At 42.3% G+C, this 19,731-nt stretch overlaps 1 protein-coding gene across 9 annotated transcripts in view; it reads left to right on the top strand.

The window, feature by feature from the left end:
• Nucleotides 1-19,731, top strand: part of SECISBP2 (SECIS binding protein 2) — a 63,630-nt gene that overhangs the window by 5,172 nt on the left and 38,727 nt on the right. For 5 of the 9 annotated variants that reach the window (XM_074995073.1, XM_074995071.1, XM_074995075.1 and 2 more), the window contains 7 exons: nucleotides 500-636; nucleotides 3,788-4,046; nucleotides 8,492-8,618; nucleotides 9,052-9,284; nucleotides 12,794-12,875; nucleotides 15,564-15,727; nucleotides 18,103-18,252. In XM_074995073.1, the coding sequence (XP_074851174.1) occupies nucleotides 500-636; nucleotides 3,788-4,046; nucleotides 8,492-8,618; nucleotides 9,052-9,284; nucleotides 12,794-12,875; nucleotides 15,564-15,727; nucleotides 18,103-18,252 (1,152 nt within the window). The remainder of the gene's footprint in view (nucleotides 1-499; nucleotides 637-3,787; nucleotides 4,047-8,491; nucleotides 8,619-9,051; nucleotides 9,285-12,793; nucleotides 12,876-15,563; nucleotides 15,728-18,102; nucleotides 18,253-19,731) is intronic. The other 4 variants (XM_074995079.1, XM_074995078.1, XM_074995072.1 and 1 more) reach the window with 3 other exon arrangements.

The raw sequence follows: 19,731 nt of genomic DNA, 5'->3' as shown, positions 1-19,731 counted from the left end.
TATCAATATGAATCTTAGTGCTGTGTTAATCTAATTAAAAAAGATATATAATGTAGAGTTTGAGCCACATTTTTTAAAAGCATGTTTTTAACCATAGTAATTATTATTGTATCTTTGGAGATGGCTTTTACAATAATGCCAATGATCTGCTGAGGTGATTATACTGATTAAGTGACTAATCTGAAAGCGTAATGTTCTTATTCATCTGCTGCTAAGCAGGATCCTAGCATGCCATTTTGTGTTTTTTCTGTTAAATGTAGGCATTTAATGGGAAATAATTTTGCAAAGCAATCACATATTTGCTGTTTTGTGTTCTGTTCGCTTTTCTTCTGAGAATTTTGTTACTTCACAACTATGTTATTAGACCAAAGGAACAGATTACCTCTTTTTTTGTGACAATTTTGCTTACAAAGATTAGGTTGGTTCCCAACCCCCTGCCCCCACTTATTTTTGGTTTAATCTCAAAATACATGTATCCAAAAAACGTTTTGTTTCTCAGGGCTTCAAGTTCTCAGCAGATGTCAAACCATTTGTCCCAAAATACACGGCAGTAACTGTGGCGTGGTCAGAACCCTCAGAAGCATGTGTCTTTCCTACTACATACTACCCATTTGTTCATGAACCATCTGTTGATAAGTATGTATTTTTCTGAATCTCATTTTAACATTCTTGTGCCTTGTCTATGAAAATGGAAATAGAAGAATTACAGCACTTCTTCAGTCTGTTATAGCACTTGCCCAGTGGTTTGATTGTTTAGACTCTTTACTCTGAGTGCTACAGATTTGTTGTTGATGCCAAAGACCTGATATTGTGGAAGTGAAGGGCAAAGAGGAATTTGGTTATTCTGCATTGCCTAATCTAGCAGATTCAGGTGTGGTGTTCATTTCTGGAAGAACTCGTATCCAGTCCTGGGGTAGAAAGGTGACCAACTGTAATGTGGAAGGGAAAAACAATGGGTATGTACTGAAGGGGAAGGAGGGTTTTTGATGGTGGGGCGGGGGAACCTCCATAACGTTAGGATGTTCACTATTAAATGTCTTCTTTCTAAATATAAGGAATCCTCAGGATCCTTCCTTTTCCCTCTCCCCCTAAAAGACTTGTATTTTAAAATGTAAAACTAGTAGGAACAAGATACATTTGCCAAAAAAGACATCAACCAATCTGTCTACAGTAAACCCTTGATTTAATGGACTAATGGGGACAGGTGTCTGTTAAACTCGAAAGTCTGCTAAATATGAGGGTTTACTGTTCCACCCCACCAGGCTCCCCCAGCCCCAAGTCTCCCACAATCCCCAAGTCCCCCCCCCGCCCCAAAAAAAAAAAGCCCTTGACTTATCAGAACTGCTGCTGCTGCTGGAGGAGCCGCCAGAGCCTGCTACCATGGCTGGAGGGTCCCCACCGTACAGCTGAAGTTGCCGGGTATGGAGGTGCCGCCATTGTCAGAACTGCCACACACTCCTCCCATCAGGGGTGTGACACACATTCGAGTGGTCTGCCTGCATACGTGCCCCATTTCTGGTGGGAGGAGTGCATGGCAGCTCTGGCATCAATCCAGGACATGGTGGAGGGTTTGACAGCTGGAAGCAGCAGCTCTGGTAAGTTGCCTTTCTTTTGGGGGCAGAGGGGGATGGGATTTAGGATTTTATGGGTGCAGATTAAGCAGACTTTGGGAACAATGAGGGGGAAGGGCTGGTGGATGTTCATCGTTCTGGAAGTCCGCTAAACTGGGGTCTGTAAAGTCAAGGGTGTTCTGTATTCTTAATGTAGCAGTTTTCAGGATTCTGTAACGTAGATTATATTAAATCTAGAAATGAAGGAAGATCAGTGTTTACATCTTTATCTGTATGTTTGGATAGGAAATAATGAACATTATGAGGAGTCAGTAGGAGTCCTAAGTTTTTTGTTTGCTTCTCAGAATTGTAAGCATTGCCTTCATTTTAGGCACAATTGCAGTGTCCTACACCTCATTTACTGCCTTAAGAAACCCCTCCACAAAGATCGTGGGATTTGTTTTGGTACCTTAACTGAATTTTCCTACAGGCAACCTCAGAGTTGTTGCAAGATTGTCTTTGTGTGCTTGATTTATTTTATATTAACCAATCCTCTGAGCTGAATGCAGTCTGTTTTGGGACAGAATATGACATTAAAGAAATTGTGATTAAGGTTGCATTGTTGGAGACTAAAATCAGAAAATAAGGGTTGAGGCACTATTCTGCCTATTTCTTCATTTAAATTAGCATAGGGATATATCAAAACAACTCTTTCTACTATATAGAGCATTTCTTACTCCAGATATGCAATACACAATATCGACTTATTCCAGAATTGAACACATTTATGAAAATAGGAAAACATTAGGCTTATAAATTTTGGCCACAGTAAACCAGTTTTAAAATAGGCTATACATAAGCTATACATTTGTTCAAATTGAGTTTTACCAGCAGCTGTTTGCTTTACATCTGCAAATGTGATTTATGTGGAAAATGTGCATCTTCACTTTCAGAGGCCAACTTAGAATTTGGCATGATCTCAGAGACCTTCCTGATATCAATTTAGCAAAATGTGTTCCTCAGAAAACCTTCAGACATGTTGAATTTGCAGAAGCAATATTTAAGCCTTTCCATAGCCATTAAACACAACCCAAATATCTACCATCTGATTACCTTGATTTGTTTTGTTAGAGTACATTCTGTTTCACAGAGTACAGTATTATATCAATAAACTGTATTTTAAAACAAAGATTCAATACTTCATGTTCTTTTCCTTGTAGTCAAATGCATTCACATATCTAGTAATCCCTCAGAATGTGTGATTCAAGGTGTGCTTAACTCGCATTAACACAAGTTAAGTGCAACTCAAAATCCTGCTCCCCCGGCCGCAGCTCAAGCCCCTGGTGTGTGCAGCCCTGGCTGAACCTCTGTCCCACTTGCACAGCCTCAGTACAACCCCCAAAACCCCGTGCAGCCCCGGTTCAAACTCCCCCCCCTCTGCCCCACTGTGCCCTGCATGGTTCCATCTCATCCCCTCCCCGCAGCCCTGCCTCTGGCTCAGCTCCACCACCCGACTCCGGTTCATCCACACCCTGCATGGCTCCAGCTCTCCCCCCCCCCCGCCCGTGCCCCCTGCAGCCCTAACCCCCCCCCGCCCCCCCGATCCCCTCTCTCACAGCCCAACTCACTGCCAGGCTTAACCCTCCCCAACTGCCCCCCTCAACCCCAGGACTTACCTTTCAAAAGGAGCTCCAGGTGCTCCTGCTGTTTCCCCTGCAGCAGAACTTGTGTTCCGCCCCAGGGGAACAAAGCCCTGTCCCCAACTTATGCAAAATTCGAGTTATGCCAGGGTGCATGGGAACACAACCCTTACACAACTCGAGAGACTACTGTACCTTTAAGTTGTATTATACTTTCCAGCCTCTCTGTTTAAATTTAAGCTCACCCTTTATCATAAGGAAGTCTAGCAAAGTGAAAAAAGATCTTGCTAGCAGCCATGAAAGCTGAAATGGGAAAATATAACTTTTAAGTAAAGCAGAATAATTTTGAAACACAGTAACAAATAATTTGTAGGTAGAATTGGTGTTTTTTCTATAAGCATTATTAAAGTTTAAATACAAAGAAGTAGATGTTTCAATCATATCGGGAAAAGCTTAAAGTGTGTCATTAAAACACTTATTTAGAAAGCAGCAAGTAAATACATAATTGAACTTAGGGAGAACGTTTTTCATGAAAACTGTTATGCCTGCATTGATATTGAACAAAATCTTCAACTAAAGAATAGTGTATTTATTTAGGCCACAAATATGTGCAGAAGATGTGTCATGGAATGGTGCTTCACCTCTTTCTCAATATGTATCTGGTAACATAATGGGATATACTCCATTTGGGGAATACTCAAGCTCGCCTTCATCTGACTGTGCACCAAATATATACCCCCCAGCCAGTGCACGGTATAATTGTAACACCTTTAAACACTACAGTCATTCCAGGATAGTCAATGAAAGCGGAGAACAAACTTGTCCCATCAGACAAGAGACAAGAAAATCTCCTAAGGTAAGTGAATACCTTCTTCTGTGAGCTTTAAAATGAATAATCACTACTTGTACAGTTTGAAGCTGTCTGATATAGACCTCTCTCTTCCAGAAACATCTGTAATATGGCATGATTTTAGTAAGATGGTCACTTATCAAGGGTATGGCCATGTTTCCCATAAAGTTTGTTTACAGCCCTCGGTCCTGGCTCTCAGTGGTGTGTTCTTATTTAACTGTGCTGTACCCCTAAATGTTGTCTTCTAAGAGCCCGGTAAGCAGTGGAAGTATTGGTAATGTGGTAGGCAATATTGATCTCCTGTGGTCCGGCAAATTTTCTCATTCGGCACCAGTGAGGACCCCAAAGGTGCTAGATAAGAGGTTCAGTATGTAGTAGCAGTAATGAACAGTGTTTAAAGGGTTGTTTTAGGAAATGGTATAGATTTAGATTTTCTTAGGCCAATAAGATTTTCTCTTGTAGCATTGAACATTAGTAAAAAAATGTTTTTATGAAAATTTTTATAATTCAATTGTGCACAATATTTTAAAATTCTGCATATTTTGTTTGTCAAAATAATACAATATAATCTTATCATTTAAATTATTTCAGTAACTTATTTCAAAACACACGCACGCACCCACACGCACGCGCACACAAATCCAGGAAATGTTTTTTGACAAACAGATTCCTTCATTTAAACTACAACATAGAAATGTTTTTCCCACACTTCTCAGAAAGCACACAGGCTTTGAAGAATCGAGTGTGAAGAAACTGCTGAGGGAGAAGGAAGGAACCTGGTAGTGAACCTGGAAGATTTTTGGAATGTGGGTGGGAGAAGTATTGAATGCAATTTTTGAGGGGTGGGGAACAATTTTTAAAGAGTTAGGAATTCTCCCCCATGCTGACCTGTGGCTTTTCCATTCAATCAGGCATATCTGTCTCCACATCTTTCTTGAAATGCCGTGGCCAGAACTGGACACAGTACTCCAACTGAGGCCTAACCAGTGCAGAGTAGAGCAGAAGAATGACTTCTCGTGTCTTGCTCACAACACACCTGTTGATACATCCCAGAATTGTTTGCTTTTTTTGCAACAGCATCACACTGTTGACCCATATTTAGCTTATGGTCCACTATAACCCCTGGTTCCCTTTCTACCATGCTCCTTTGTAGACAGTCGCTTCCCATTCTGTATGTGTGAAACTGATTGTTCCTTCCTAAGTGGAGCACTTTACATTTGTCTTTGTTAAACTTCATCCTGTTTACCTCGGACCACTTCTCCAATTTGTCCAGATCATTTTGAATTATTACCCTATCCTCCAAAGCAGTTGCAACCCCTCCCAGCTTGGTACCATCTGCAAACTTAATAAGCGCGCTTTCTGTGCCAATATCTAAATCATTGCTGAAGATGTTGAACAGAACCGCTCCCAAAACAGACCCCTGTGGAACCCCACTTGTTATACCTTTCCAGCAGGAGTTAGAACCATTAATAATTACTCTGAGTGTGGCTATCCAGTCAGTTTTGCACCCACCTTATAGTAGCCCCCTCTAAGTTGTATTTGCGTAGTTTATTGATAAGAATATCATGTGAGACCATATTAGATGCCTTACTAAAGTCTAGATATACCACATTCACCACTTCTGTATCCACAAGGCTCGTTATCCTATCAAAGGAAGCTATCAGATTGGTTTTACATGATTTGTTCTTTACAAATCACCTTACCACCTTCAAAGTGTTTGCAGATGATTTTCTTAATTACTTGCTCCATTATCTTTCCTTACACAGAAGTTAAACTGAGTTTCCTGGGTGGTTCTTTTTTCCCTTTTTATAGATGGGCACTATATTTGCCTGTTTCCAGTCTTCTGGAATCTCTCCTGTCTCCCATGATTTTCCAAAGGTGATAGCTAAAGACTCAGATACCTCCTCTATCAGCTCCTTGAGTATTCTAGGATGCATTTCATCAGGCCCTGGTGACTTCCAGACATCTAACTTTTCTAAGTGATTTGAACTTGTTCTTTTTTTTATTCTATCTTCTAAACCTACCCCTTTCCCATTAGCATTCACTATGTTAGGCACTCCTTCTTCAGACTTCTCGGTGAAGACCAAAAAAAGAAGTCATTAAGCATCTCTGCCATTTCCAAGTTTCCTGTTAGTGTTTCTCCCTCCTCACTGACCAATGGGCCTACCCGTCTTTCTTCCTGCTTCTAATGTATTTATAAAAAGTTTTCTTGTTTCCCTTTATACCTGTGGCTAGTTTGAACTCATTTTGTGCCTTAGCCTTTCTAATTTTGGCCCTGCATTCCTGTGTTGTTTGCCTATATTCATCCTTTGTAATTTGTCCTAGTTTCCATTTTTTTATATGATTCCTTTTTTTATTTTGCAATCATGCAAGATCTCCTGGTTAAGCCAAGGTGGTCTTTTGCCATATTTTCTACCTTTCCTACACAGCGGAATAGCTTGATTTTTGTGCCCTTAATAACGTCCCTTTGAACAACTGCCAACTTTCCTCAGTTGTTTTTCCCCTCAGTCTTGCTTCCCATGGGACCTTACCTACCAGCTTTCTGAGTTTACCAAAATCCTCCTTCCTGAAATCCATGGTCTCTCTTTTGCTGTTCTCCCTCCTACCCTTCCTCAGAATTGTGAACTCTGTGATTTCATGATCTCTTTCACACAAGCTGCCTTCCACTTTCAAATTCTCCATCAGTTCCTCTGTATTTGTTAAAATCAAATCTAGAACAGCTTCCCCCTGGTAGCTTTTTCAACCATCTGAAATAAAAAGTTGTCTCCAATGCAGTCCAAGAACTTATTGGATAGTCTGTGCCCTGCTGTGTTTGTTTTCCAACATATATCTGGAGAGTTGAAGTCCTCCATCACTACCACATCCTGGGCCCCGGATGATTTTGTTAGTGTTTTTTTTTAAAAAAGCCTCTTCCGCCTGGGTAGGTGTCCTGTAGTAGACTCCTAGCAGGAGATCACCCTAGTTTTTTAACCCCTTTTAGCCTAGCCCAGAGACCCTCAACACATCTGTTTCCTTTGTCCATCTCCAGTCTAAGTGTGTATCTAACAAAATAATCTCTCTTCTGGGTTGCTAGTTCTCCAAGTGTTTTTTGTGAGTGCCACTGTTTCATGGCACTAAAATTGTCCTTTTGTCATATTGCCAGAAGGTCCCGATATCTCAAGGTTTCTAACTAAGGCTAAACAAATATTCATTTCTTGCTGCATTTGTCAGAGACCACAGACTAAACTGCAGGACTTGGACTTGCATTCTAGCTGCCATTATCAAAAGGCTGTTGCTCCCCCTTTTTGTCCTCCAAAATCAGTCTCTGCTTCCTCACTTGTGCTCACATAACAAGAGGGGAGCACATAGTTGATTTTTCAGCTCAAAGACCAAATGGTGGAATTTTTTCAGATTCTCTCATCAAAACTAGAAACCTGTTCAGAACATGCAGACTGCTGGGTTTGAGGCTGCAAGCTTGGAAACACTGAAATTCCTGCAGCAGAGCCAGGAGCTGAGCCCCAGTTCAAGGGCACCCCCCCCCCCCCGAAGGGTGAACATTTGAACAGTCCAAAAATAATTGGTCAAATGTTGGTCAACTGTTTTATAGCAGTACTTTATTGGAACAGTAACCAGAAAGAATCAGACTTTATGATGTCCAGTAGGCATAGACTTAGCCTTAGAAGAGTCTTATACTGTGCAAAAACCAAGTTATTTAAATGAGGTGTTTTAACTGAAAAAATGCAACACAATGAAATCAAGTTCTAAGACATGAAAATATGGTATCAGATTTGTCTACCCCCTAAATCAAGGCGTTAATGGACTATTTGATCTTGCTCAACGGACAAACTTCCTAAGCGTGTCCCAGGACTTGCAGGGTCTTTAGGTGCAGACCAAAAGACCGAATCCTGGGACCACAGGTGGGAGGCTAAATTTCAGCGTTCCTAAAAGTTTGTAAGAATAAATAAATGCTGATTGTTGGCACTTTTGCTGGCAAAATACTTCCACTAGGTAGGAACTGGGTTCTTGTTTGACAGGAGAGAGTACTCCTCTCCCAAATGAGCAGTTCACGCTGTCATTTTCCATGGGGAAAACTTGTCTGGAGGGGGAGTTTTTTTTTTAAGCATCTGTGAACAACAAAAGTTTTGTCCTTCAATTGGCAATGTAGAATGCAGACTAATTGATTAGAAAAAAAAGTGTACTAATCTGGTTTTGTTCTCTAAACTGAGATGTACAAAAACTGAAGACAAACAAAATGTAAATCAGATTTAATAATCTAAGATGTTCCTCTGATTTTATTTGGTCACCAAACAGAGTTTGCTGTTTAATACTAATTTAAAGTCCAAAACCATAAGGTTATGGTAGGTAAGAATAACTTAAGTTACACTTTGTAAGATCACCATAGTTCCCTTACTGTAACTAAAATATCTTTTGGAAAGGGTTTAATTTAATTGTCAGTTCATTGCTTTCTACAGAGGAGATCAAAAGGTGATGATCAGAAATTGGACAATAAAAGTATTGATGGTAGTGACTCTTCAGACAGAAGAGCAAATAGAAGTTCAGTGAATACTGCTGCATATGGCAAAGATACTTTGAAACCAGGTACAGGTGCTAATGTGTGACTTACTTAATATATATGTTGTAGAAATTAAAATTGGTTACTACTCAGTATTTTCTAGTTTAGTGTGTCTGACTCTAGAGGTGCCAAGTCAAGGGGTATGGGAAGAACACTTCTGCCAGACTTGGACTTGAGAGAGGACCATAAATAACTTTATTTGCTGAATCTACAACCTAAGGCAGATTGACATGAAGAAATTCCTAGACAAGCAGCTAACTTTAATATTTCACCGTTAAGTTATTCTTTCTGCATCTTTGTAACAACTTAGTGTACTAGAATAAGGCATTTTTGACCTAAAACTATTGTGACAATTAGTGTGCTCAGTTATCATGACAGGTGGGGTAACATAAAAATCTAGGAATAATTAGCAATTATAAATGGATAATTGGCTTCTTTGACTTTGCATATTTTAATTAGACAGGTCTCATAAAGCCGTAAACAGGAAATCAAGACCAATTCCAAAAAATGAGTCTTCTCCAAAACCTGCTTTTCAAGTTACCCTTTCGGATTTTCCTAAGTTACCAAGTTTGAGAAGCAATGCAGTGGACCTACAAAAACATAAACAAGAGCCATTGTGCTCAGCCGAAGGCAATAGTGCACCCTTGAGACAAGCAGCCAGAACGCAGACTTCTGCTTTGGTGACTACAGAGGTCAGCTGATGTTTGCATTTTGGAGCCTTGTAGTATTTTGTTACGTGACTTGTTTAGTGATTCATTTAACCACTTGTGTAACTAGATAAAATAATAAATAGCTTGCAGAGGGAAAAGAGGGGGAGCGACTGAAGATTGTCACTAATAAAGTAGGAGTCAATTGCTCAAGAGTAGACTAGACATTTGTACCATTATGCACGCTACAGTGTATTTTAAAATGCTGCATATTTTGTCAAAAGAACAATATTGTGCTAGTTCCAATTATTTGGTAATTTATTTCAAAACACTTGTAAACAGGTTTGACAACAACACCCCGCAAACCAAAACAAGATTCTCCCAGGAGTAGAGTGAAAGAAACCTCTACAATAATCCAGTTCTAGTGGGGTGGGGGGGTTACTAGAATGGGCTGGGTGGGGACCTCAGAAAATAGCCGCGCCCCCCCCCCCCAAGCCCAGCCACAGGGCTTCTCTTCTCCACAGAGCCCAGACCCCAGCACACTCCTTTTTCCAGCCACAGGGCACCCTCAGCCTAGATACCTGTACCCCCAGAACCTTCACTCCCCTCAGTTTCTTCAGTGTCTTGCTGGAGGATGTAACATGGTGCAGTGTGCTTATCCATTCTTTACCCTTTGCCAGAACTGGGTTTCCTAGGCCCTCTTCCTTTGCCTCTATTCACTCTGGGCTCCAACTCACAATGAGCCGAGCTCTGCAGCTTCTAGCAGCCGCTAATGGCAGCCAGCAACTCTGCAGGCTCAATTCTGTTGGGGAGAACGTGGAATTTCACACAGATTTTGCACTGCATAATGGCACAGTATTTCCCCAGGAGTAAACTATAACAGCTAGTGTCTTGCCTGCTATTCAGGAGATTTGAGTGTAATAGTAATCCTGACACTAACAACCTGTGGCTAATGGCTGCATATTGCTAGGAACTGATTCAAGCTCATTTAATGTCAGTGTTAATGGGATTCTGATATTAACAATGGCATGCTGCTTATTAGAGGTAAGAGGCTGTTGTCTGGTATCCTGGGAGATGAGGCTGTGAGCAGAGCAGTAACAGATAAAAATGGCTGCAGCTTGAATGCTGGAATCCGCACAGTACATCTCCCTGTAATCTCTGGGCTGTGCCCTGCTTGGGGACTGTGCATAAGGAAGAAGGAGCTGAGAGAAGAACCAGGTAGCTCCATGAGCCCCAGCTCATGCACATACACACTCACCTGCTTGTGGAAAGCCTTGGCATGTGGGATGCAGATCCCACTGCTCCTGTGTTTGGTGCAGGCAGGTCTCCTGCACACTAGGTATTCTTGGTGTGTCATTTTTATGCCCTTTTAAGATTTCTTTTATACTAGTGCAGTAAACTCTTTCATGTCTGGCAACCGCAGTACCAGGAGGTGGCTGGATATTCAAATGTGCTGGTTAACAGGTTGCAGCTAGAGAGGCACAGGCAGCTGGGTGTTACGCTTAGAAAGACGCGGGATCTGAGAGGAGAAGGCAATACATCATGTTTATTGAGAATACAGTGGAGAAGCAGTTAGCATGTGCTTTATAAAGACACACATACACGCACACATCCTACAGATGATACATAGTTACCAATCCATGGTGACTCAAGTCAGTCTTAATAGCCAGGCTGACTGACTGAGAAGTCAGGGTTCCTCTGTGACTCTGCAAAGGCTTGGTTTGCAGGGGTGAACCATGGCAAGAACTTCCCTTTTTATACAGTTAAGTTCCCATTTGAGTCTATGGGTTTTGCAGTGTCATGCTGCAATTGTGCCCCCTCCTCCCCTCCCCCCAGTGGTAATCTGTGTTTTTCATACAAAACAAAGCAGCAGTCATGTAGCACGTTAAAGACTAACAAAATAACGTATTGGGTGATGAACTTCCACATTAGAGGTGAAGAAGTGGGTCTGTCCCATGAAAGCTTATCATCTAATAAATTATTTTGTTAGTCTTCAAAGTGCTACATGCCTGCAGTTTTGTTTTGTTAGAACACAGACTAACACGGCTACCTCTCTGTTACGATTCAACATGCAAGGCACTGTATTTTTCAAAGTTGTCCTTTGATGGTGATTGTCAGGCTGCCTGTCCTTGTCTCTCATTCTTGCGGGGAGGGAGAGAGTCTCTGCCTGTCTCCTGGGTTCTTCAGTGCTGCTAATTCAATTAAGCCTCAAGACACAAAGCATGTTTCCTGTTATCTTCAGAGGTTCCACTTCTTGATCACGAGGGCATCTGTGATGGCTTTCACTTGCACACATCAGCTGCGTCTACACGTGCACGCTACTTCGAAGTAGCGGCACCAACTTCGACGTTAGGCGGCGAGACGTCGAAGTCGCTAACCTCATGAGGAGATAGGAATAGCGCCCTACTTCGACGTTCAACGTCGAAGTAGGGACCGTGTAGACGATCCGCGTCCCGCAACGTCGAAATTGCTGGGTCCTCCATGGTGGCCATCAGCTGGGGGGTTGAGAGATGCTCTCTCTCCAGCCCCTGCGGGGCTCTATGGTCACCGTGGGCAGCAGCCCTTAGCCCAGGGCTTCTGGCTGCTTCTGCGGCAGCTGGGGATCTATGCTTCAGGCACAGGGTCTGCAACCAGTTGTCAGCTCTGTGGATCTTGTGTTGTTTAGTGCAACTGTGTCTGGGAGGGGCCCTTTAAGGGAGTGGCTTGCTGTTGAGTCCGCCCTGTGACCCTGTCTGCAGCTGTGCCTGGCATCCCTATTTCGATGTGTGCTACTTGACGTGTAGACGTTCCCTCGCTGCGCCTATTTCGATGTTGGGCTGAGCAACGTCGAAGTTGAACATCGACGTTGCTGGCCCTGGAGGACGTGTAGACGTTATTCATCGAAATAGACTATTTCGATGTTGGCTGCACGTGTAGACGTAGCCATCCTCTACTAACACCAAACAATTGTGTAGCATTTCAGACAAAATCAATAATTGCTAGAGGACACAACTTAGTTTGTGATGCAGACAAGGGATGCAACTTAATTTGCCAACAGGGAACAAGGTCTTACAGTACACATTATCTAATAATGAGAGACATGGAGACAAATAGAAGCTATAGAACTTATAAGCAACTCACTGTACATGAAATTATACATCATACTTAGTCTTATCACTAATACTAACTAAAATATACATTTTTGCTGCAAGTTGGGGAGAGACAAAACCGTGGGATCCCTGGCTAGGGCTGGCGGAATGCCAGCAGATCTGGAGCTCGGAAGTCAGCCAGCGGAATGCCAGCAGCTCCAGATCCAGGAAGCCAGCTAGAACTGGGGGGGACTCACTTTTGTTCTCTGAACAGAAGGTGGCATGTTGGTGCATGTTATTGGAGAGTTCTGGTTGAATGAATACTAGATAAAGGAGAGTTTACTGTAGAATGGAATCAAAGGGTCTTGATATAATTGCATAGTATAAACCCAGTCATTCTGTTCTAGATAACTCTAAAAAGCTATGTACATTAGGAATATTCTGTTTTTGTATTTAAGAATACAAAATTGTGTTTTTGCTTTGTAGGATGAAGTTTCAGTGGAAAACAAAGCTATATCAAAAACTTGCACAGAAGCAGATTCAGTTTCCTCTTTGCTTGATACTACAGGTAAATGCTGGAGAAACCCTAAAATATCTGCCACTTATTGGGTTTGAATTGTTTCCGTATTTTGTTAATTTAAAAGTTACAGTGCTCCTGAATGCTTCTTGAAAATAAAATGTGCAACTATAAAAATACTTGCAATGTGAAAACTAACCAATGATTGATAGTGAAGCAAATTTTAAGGCTTGTCCTTTACTGCAGTGTGTGCGCTTTGAGGTGACACTCAATTTGAATAATATTTTAACTCATCACAAACTTTTTCCAAAATATATGTAAATAATACATTTCTGATGCAGAGGTGTTCTCAGCTTGTAGCAGATCTTTAGTTTTAATTTTAAAAATTCATTCACTTGCAGACATGACAAAAGGAAAATTGTTCAAAGCAAATCACTTTTTAATGCATTAATTTTCTTTTAGGTCTTAGGTCTCCTCAGATTTATGTATAAGCTCGTCTCATGGGGTTAAGAACAGATATAGCTGCTGTCTCAGTTGAGGTAGCCACAAGTCTTTAACTGATGTCTATGGAAAGCACAAGCAAATTGACTCTTGTGGTATTGTGAACATCTAGAGAGTACTGATGATGCACTGATTCTTGTGCTGCTTATTTTTTAAGAGAAAATATCAAATACTTCAATATCTGAAGTCCAGTGATCTTTGACTTAGAGTGTTAAGGGTGCGCCTCAAGATTAGTACTTTTTGCTTTTTATCAGGGTGGATAAAAAGCATTTTTTTAAATAAAGATAGGATTGTCTTTTTTTTTTTTTTTTTTCAAAAAAGGGCTGCATTGGTTATTTTAAAAACAAGTTACAATTTAAATCTCATCACAAACATACTACACTGACACTTAGTCTGATAAAACAGATTTAATGGCTCTATTGTAGCCACCCTAACTACCTGCTGTTGCTTCTTAAAAGTTCTAGGCTTTCAATTTCTGTTTCTCAGCAGACTAACATGTACAAAGAAAGACGCAGGCTGGATAGGATTATTTTTTTGTTCTGTGCTTATGTGGTGACAGCCATGGACCAAGCACAGCAGAGTTAGTTAAGGAATTGTCTTAAGACAGAGACAAAATATATAGGAAAGGACAGAGGGAGCATAAAAAGAATAGTGGACTGGAAAGTAAACGGGAAGACAAAGTAGCCCTGTTAGTCTGTGCTCTAACAAAACAAAACTGCAGTCATGTAGCACTTTAAACACAGAGCTTCCTATATTCCTCTACGCTTTTGCCATAGAAAAAATATCATGGCTTCTGGGTGTAAAAGAGACCCTGGTTAGCAATATTTTGAAGACATTTGTTCCCTGGGTGAAGAAAGGAAACCATGTTAAGTGTAAGAAGTCTAAGAAGATGATGTGGGGCATAGCTGCAAATAATAAAACAACATAAGGAAAACTGCTTAATAGGAGAAATTTTTTTTTAAGAGATTTAAATTTAATTATTTAAATAATCTTGATTTGAATCAATCCACCCTGCTTTTATTTTAAAAATAGGAAATAACAAATACCCTTAACAACATCTGGTAAAACTTGATACTCAAACTTGTCTCGAGTCGTTGACTATGTGGTTGTTTGTATCTGTCTTCTTTCAGTGTCTGAGTGCTCGTCATTACAATTATGTTGTATGGGGCTTTGCAGATAAAGTGGAGCCAGTTCAGACTTCATGGTTTATTTCTGTTGCTGCTGGAGAGTGTCTCTAGAGAACAAGGTCTTCACTGCTTTGAGTTTGGGACAGACTATGTCTTCCTTAAATGGCAGAAGTGTTGTGAATAACTTCTGTCATGGCCTGTACCCTGGGCTCGTGTCTTTTGTTGGCTAAAGGCCTTGATAAAAGAACTAGCTCAGTTTATTGGCAGAGGTCATCAGAGCCTACTTTGGGAAGAATACAATTTTGTCTTCTGTTAAGAAATAGCCAGCTGTCAGCAGTATCATCCAATATTTTAGCAAAATACTTCTGAACATATGGCTACACATGTGCTTGATGCAGTCTGAGTACAGACTTGTGCACAGGAACTCGTGCATTACTGAATGAGCTCCTAATTAGCTGTATTTCTACTGTTGGTACATTGATTATGAGATGTTGATTGTTTTGTCTTTGAACCCCAACAGTAGTAGATGGGACTGCCCTTTGGTAACCTTGTTCTTACCATCCCTGTTGTCTCTTTTATTTTGAACATGTAAGTGTTGGCAGTTAGGTTATTGAATGGAGCTTGGGCTTTGGGCAACAGGAAGGCAGTTAGATATTGTGCTTGACTTTCTGTATCTGTTAAGTCCTCTACTTTACTACTGATGCCTTGATATAGTAGGAGAGGTGAGGCAGGTGAGATGGCAATGTTTATTGGACCATCTTCTCAGAGAAGCTTTCCAAACCACAAAGCTAGAATAGTTAGGGAAGGGGTTCCTCTTGCGTCTAATTGCAGTTTCTCCAAAACTTAATTTTCATTTTCTTTTGCAAATAAAATTTAACATCAAAGCCCAGAATCTGCATAACAACAAAGAAGTGTGCATGCCCAGTGGAGGTAAGGTGTAGTAAGGACACAAACACCTTGGTCTAGAGGTGCCAAGGAGTCAGTTTACACAGTCAAAGACATTAAGTTAAAAACATTCAGAATACGTTGTCATTAACTGTAGTGGTGTTTGATCCTTTCCTAAACCTTTTGAATTTATCTTTAGATATCGCTGAACATTATTTTCTTCCAGCAGCACTTCTTCTGACATCCGCACCTTGTTCTGCTCAGTCACCTTTGTCTCGAGCCACCATTCTATCGCAAGTTCCAAAGAGAGTTGTTTCTTCACCAGCCTCTGAACTTTCCAGTAGCCGTTCTTGCAGGAAAGAAAAACAAGATGTTCAGGCAACTAGTAAGGTATTCAGTGAATTGTCTATTTTGTGCTTTATTGATCTCTCAGTTGTTCTCAGACTGTGGATCAAGGCTTCAGAGTGGGTTGCAGCCCTGTTTTAATGGGGTTGCCGGGGCCAGTGTTAGACCCAGAATCTGAAGCCCAAGTCTCACTGGCCAGGCTAAAACCTTTTAGACTTAGACCTTGGACCCCCACCCAGGATAGTGAGGCTTAGCCTTTGGCTTCCCTGCTGGGGATGGTGGGCTCAGGCTTCAGTTCCTCCTCTGCAGTCATGCAAAACAAAACAGTAGTCATGTAGCACTTTAAAGACTAACACAATGATTTATTAGGTGATGAGCTTTCATGGGAAGACCACTTCTTCAGATCTATAGAATTTCCAGCCCAGACCCAGCTATATAGCACAGAGGTTCAAAAAATTGCAATAAAACCTGACAAATCAAATACATAGAACAGAAGGAGGGGGGTGAAAGGTGGGGGATGTTAAGTATGTCGCCTGAGATAATTAGGAACATCAAATGTAGGGAAGTAGTCCTTATAATGCATGAGATATTGGCTGGCTTTGTTCATACCAGGTGTTAATGCATCAAATTTGAGTATGAACCCCAGTTCACAAATTTCCCTATGTAATCTGCTTTTAAAGTCTCTTTGTTGTGGGACACATATTCTCAGGTCTGTAACAGAATGGCCTGCTCCATTGAAACGCTCACTGACAGGCTTACGTGTTTTGAGATTCCTAATGTCTGCTCTGTGTCCATTCATTCTTTGGCGAAGTGTTTGAACCTGAAGACCCCACCACCAGCCTGCTTCTGAACCCCACCACTGCTGCTACCAGCCCACATATGCACCTTAACTCCCACCAGATCCCCCAGCCCATTCTTGCATCCTCCCTCCCACCGAGGCCCTGCTCTTGCTTCTTATCAGTCGCCTTCTGCACACTGAATGCTGAACCCACATTTTTGGTCCCATGCTGGGCTCTCAGAAGAGTTCATCTGTCCTGGGGGTGTAGTAGGATGGAAGGCCTAAGTCCATAAAGCACATGCCTCATTTGAGGCCTAAGGCCTAGTAACAATAGACAAAACATGGCTCAAAGCTAAGCTGTGAACAAGAGGCAGGCCTCTGCTAACAGAACTTGGCTCAGACAGGGCTGAGATTACAAAATGCTAATTAGTAATTGGTCTGGGTGCCTAACAGTAATTGGTACAGTTCATAAGTTGCGATCACACGGTCTCACCAGCTCATTAAAAAATACCTTGGTACCTACTTCTTACAGATAAAGACCTAGGTTCAGGAGTGGGTCTAAAATGACAGCATGGTGGATAAGAGATGATTTAACCAAACCAGGAGATACAGGTCATAGGATGGTAACCTGACAACGCATCAGGTGCCAGCCTGCTATGTCAGCAGTGAGGTGTGCTTTGTTCATACCTGTATGTAACGTGATGTCTTGTGGGGACCACTTGTGTCTGACTGAGGCAGGGCAGTGGAATGCCCACTGGCTGCGTCAGTTCATTACTGCAGGTACATTTGTGCAGTGTATCAGTACAGTATGCTATTCTCAACTACTGTTATTTGTACCTTGTTCGGCAATAAATCCTGGCTGGGTGCCTTCATTCCTATTCTGGTCTGTTGTCTCTGGGAACCTCGCAGGGTGTGCTGCGATTATTGGGCCTATGTAATTGAAAATGCACGCAAGCGGCCTGCTGGTTATCATCAATGGAGCCAAAGACCCCTAAGGACACAAAGGCAGTAAATCCGCTAAGCTACAGGGGAAAGCCCTGAGTCTTAGTCAGGGCCACATCAGTGGGGGTTTTGTGGTTTTTCCTTTTTTTTTCCTTTTATGTGACCTTCCCAGCCCCCGCCATTTTTTTTTCCTGTAGGTAGTGTCCCCAACCCAGAAAAGGTTCTCCATCCTGGTCTAGCATGATGGGGGGAAAAAAAAACATTAAATAGGAATCAGTACTTGATTGATACTAAATAATCTCCAGTTATCTACCTGTTGATATTTGATCTGTTAATTTTAATAGAATAATTTTAACTTACACTTCTTTCACATCTTGCTATCCTCAAAAATTAAAGTTGAAACGTGGCCTCTTTTAGAAGAAACGTTTTCTGCCCGAATCACTGTATTCCCAGGTATGCTGTGATAGCTGTGCAGTACACCTACAGCATTATGTTCTCTGCTGTGCTCTCACTGCTGCTGCGTCTAAATGATGCTCACACTCTGCCCATGAGTTTACTCAATGTAAGTTGGTTAGGGCGTACTTTGCACATGTTGGATCATCCCCATTGTTCTAGGGATTTTTAAAATATTTTTACTTGTATTCTGTTACTACTCATTTGCAAGAAGTTGATTTACTTGCCCATTGTGATCTTTCCATAGGCAAAAATAAAAAATGATGCTAGTGAAACTGAGCCTGAAGAAGTGTCAGCAAAGAAGAAGAAAAAAAAGAAAAAGAAATCTAAATCAAATCCTGATGTGGAAAAACCACAAAATGAAAGCTTTATAATACAGGAACCACCAAGGATTGAGGTACAGTCAAAAACTTTTGACAATATACACACATTCAAGGGTGGTTATGTGATTTTCTGATTTGTAGAATTCTGGGTATAGACTGATTCTGTGGGTATAATATAAAGGTAATTAACTTCTAATCCCAAAGTAGAATATTTTATAAAATCCAAACTAATTAGTTAGGCAAATCAGACTGTGACAGTGTGTGACAACAGAGATCAGAGGAAAAACAGGGCATGGCATCATGACAGTAATATCTGTTAATTCCCACTGAGTTCCGTGCTGCTATTAGTATGTTCTTCTTCGAATGATTGCTCATGTGCATTCTAATTTGAGTGTGCGCCAGCGCATGCCCAGTTGCCGGAAGCTTTTTGCCCCAGCCGGTAGCCCTAGGATCAGTGCGGCGCCCATGGAGTGGAGCCCATATGGCCGCCCATATATGCAGCGCTCGCCCCGCCCCGCCCCCACTAAGTTCCTTATCTCCACACTGTTGGTTGCTGGAGCTCCCTTATTGTTGAGTGTTCGCTGGTAGCCTTTATTTTTAAATTAGTTGGTAGTTAGTGAAAACAGTTGTAAATAGTTTAGGTAGTTGTCTTTCATCTGTAAATAGTTCCACTTAGTGAGCTGAGGTGGGACTTTAACCCCCCTCAGCACCAGGGGATGCCTGGCTTCTCTGGGTTTAAAACCTGCTCAAAATGTGGCAAATGAATGCACAAAAGGGACCCGCTCCATTTGCAAGGCCTTCAAGCCTAAGACTTTGAAAGACAGAGCTCAACGTCTGAAGTTACTACTAATGGAATCAGCCTTGCACCCGGACATTTCCCCGGCAAGAGCTCAGAGTGGTGCATTGTCCGTGCAGAGTGTTCCAGCACTGTCAGTGCCGTCGGAAAGCTCCCAGCGACGAGAGCAGGACGCAGCACCTAGCGCCCCCGGTGCCATACGAGCCAGTCCCCAGTACCCCACAAGAAGAGGAGGCGGGACTGGGGTCAATCCCAGGAGAGGAGGAGGGGACGGCAGTCCTCAGGAGAGTCCTCCAGGTCCCACCGTTACCGGGGTCATGAAGTGCGGATGTCGACTCCAGCATGAGGTGGGAGCCCGCACTCTCCCAGACTGCCCTCAACGCCGGAGGCCTTTAGCGCTGCAGACGCTGCACCAGGAGCCTTCATTGCCCCAGATACAGGCATCTGAACAGTCCGTAGGGGCCCCTGCACGGTTCCTGACACCGGTGAGACCCCTGCAAACCGTCACGTCCCTCGGTGCCTCGCAGCAGACGGTGCAGAGCACACAGGAGCCGATAGGCACCACAGGACCCTTGGCACCGTTGTGGTCATTGGCATCAGAGTTGGACTCTTTTTAGTCCAGCTCAGCTCGGAGTGGGAGTACAAATCATCCCGACGCAGTGGGCATAGACACCGGCCCCGACGCCCTCGGAGGGGGAGCGGCAACTGTCCCCCCAAGGTGCCTCACAATGGCCTTTCTGGACTGCGTGGGCAATCC

This window comes from Carettochelys insculpta, chromosome 5, assembly GCF_033958435.1.
Source record: "Carettochelys insculpta isolate YL-2023 chromosome 5, ASM3395843v1, whole genome shotgun sequence".
Classification (NCBI taxonomy): domain Eukaryota; kingdom Metazoa; phylum Chordata; order Testudines; family Carettochelyidae; genus Carettochelys; species Carettochelys insculpta.
This window is presented reverse-complemented; position numbering and strand designations above follow the sequence as displayed.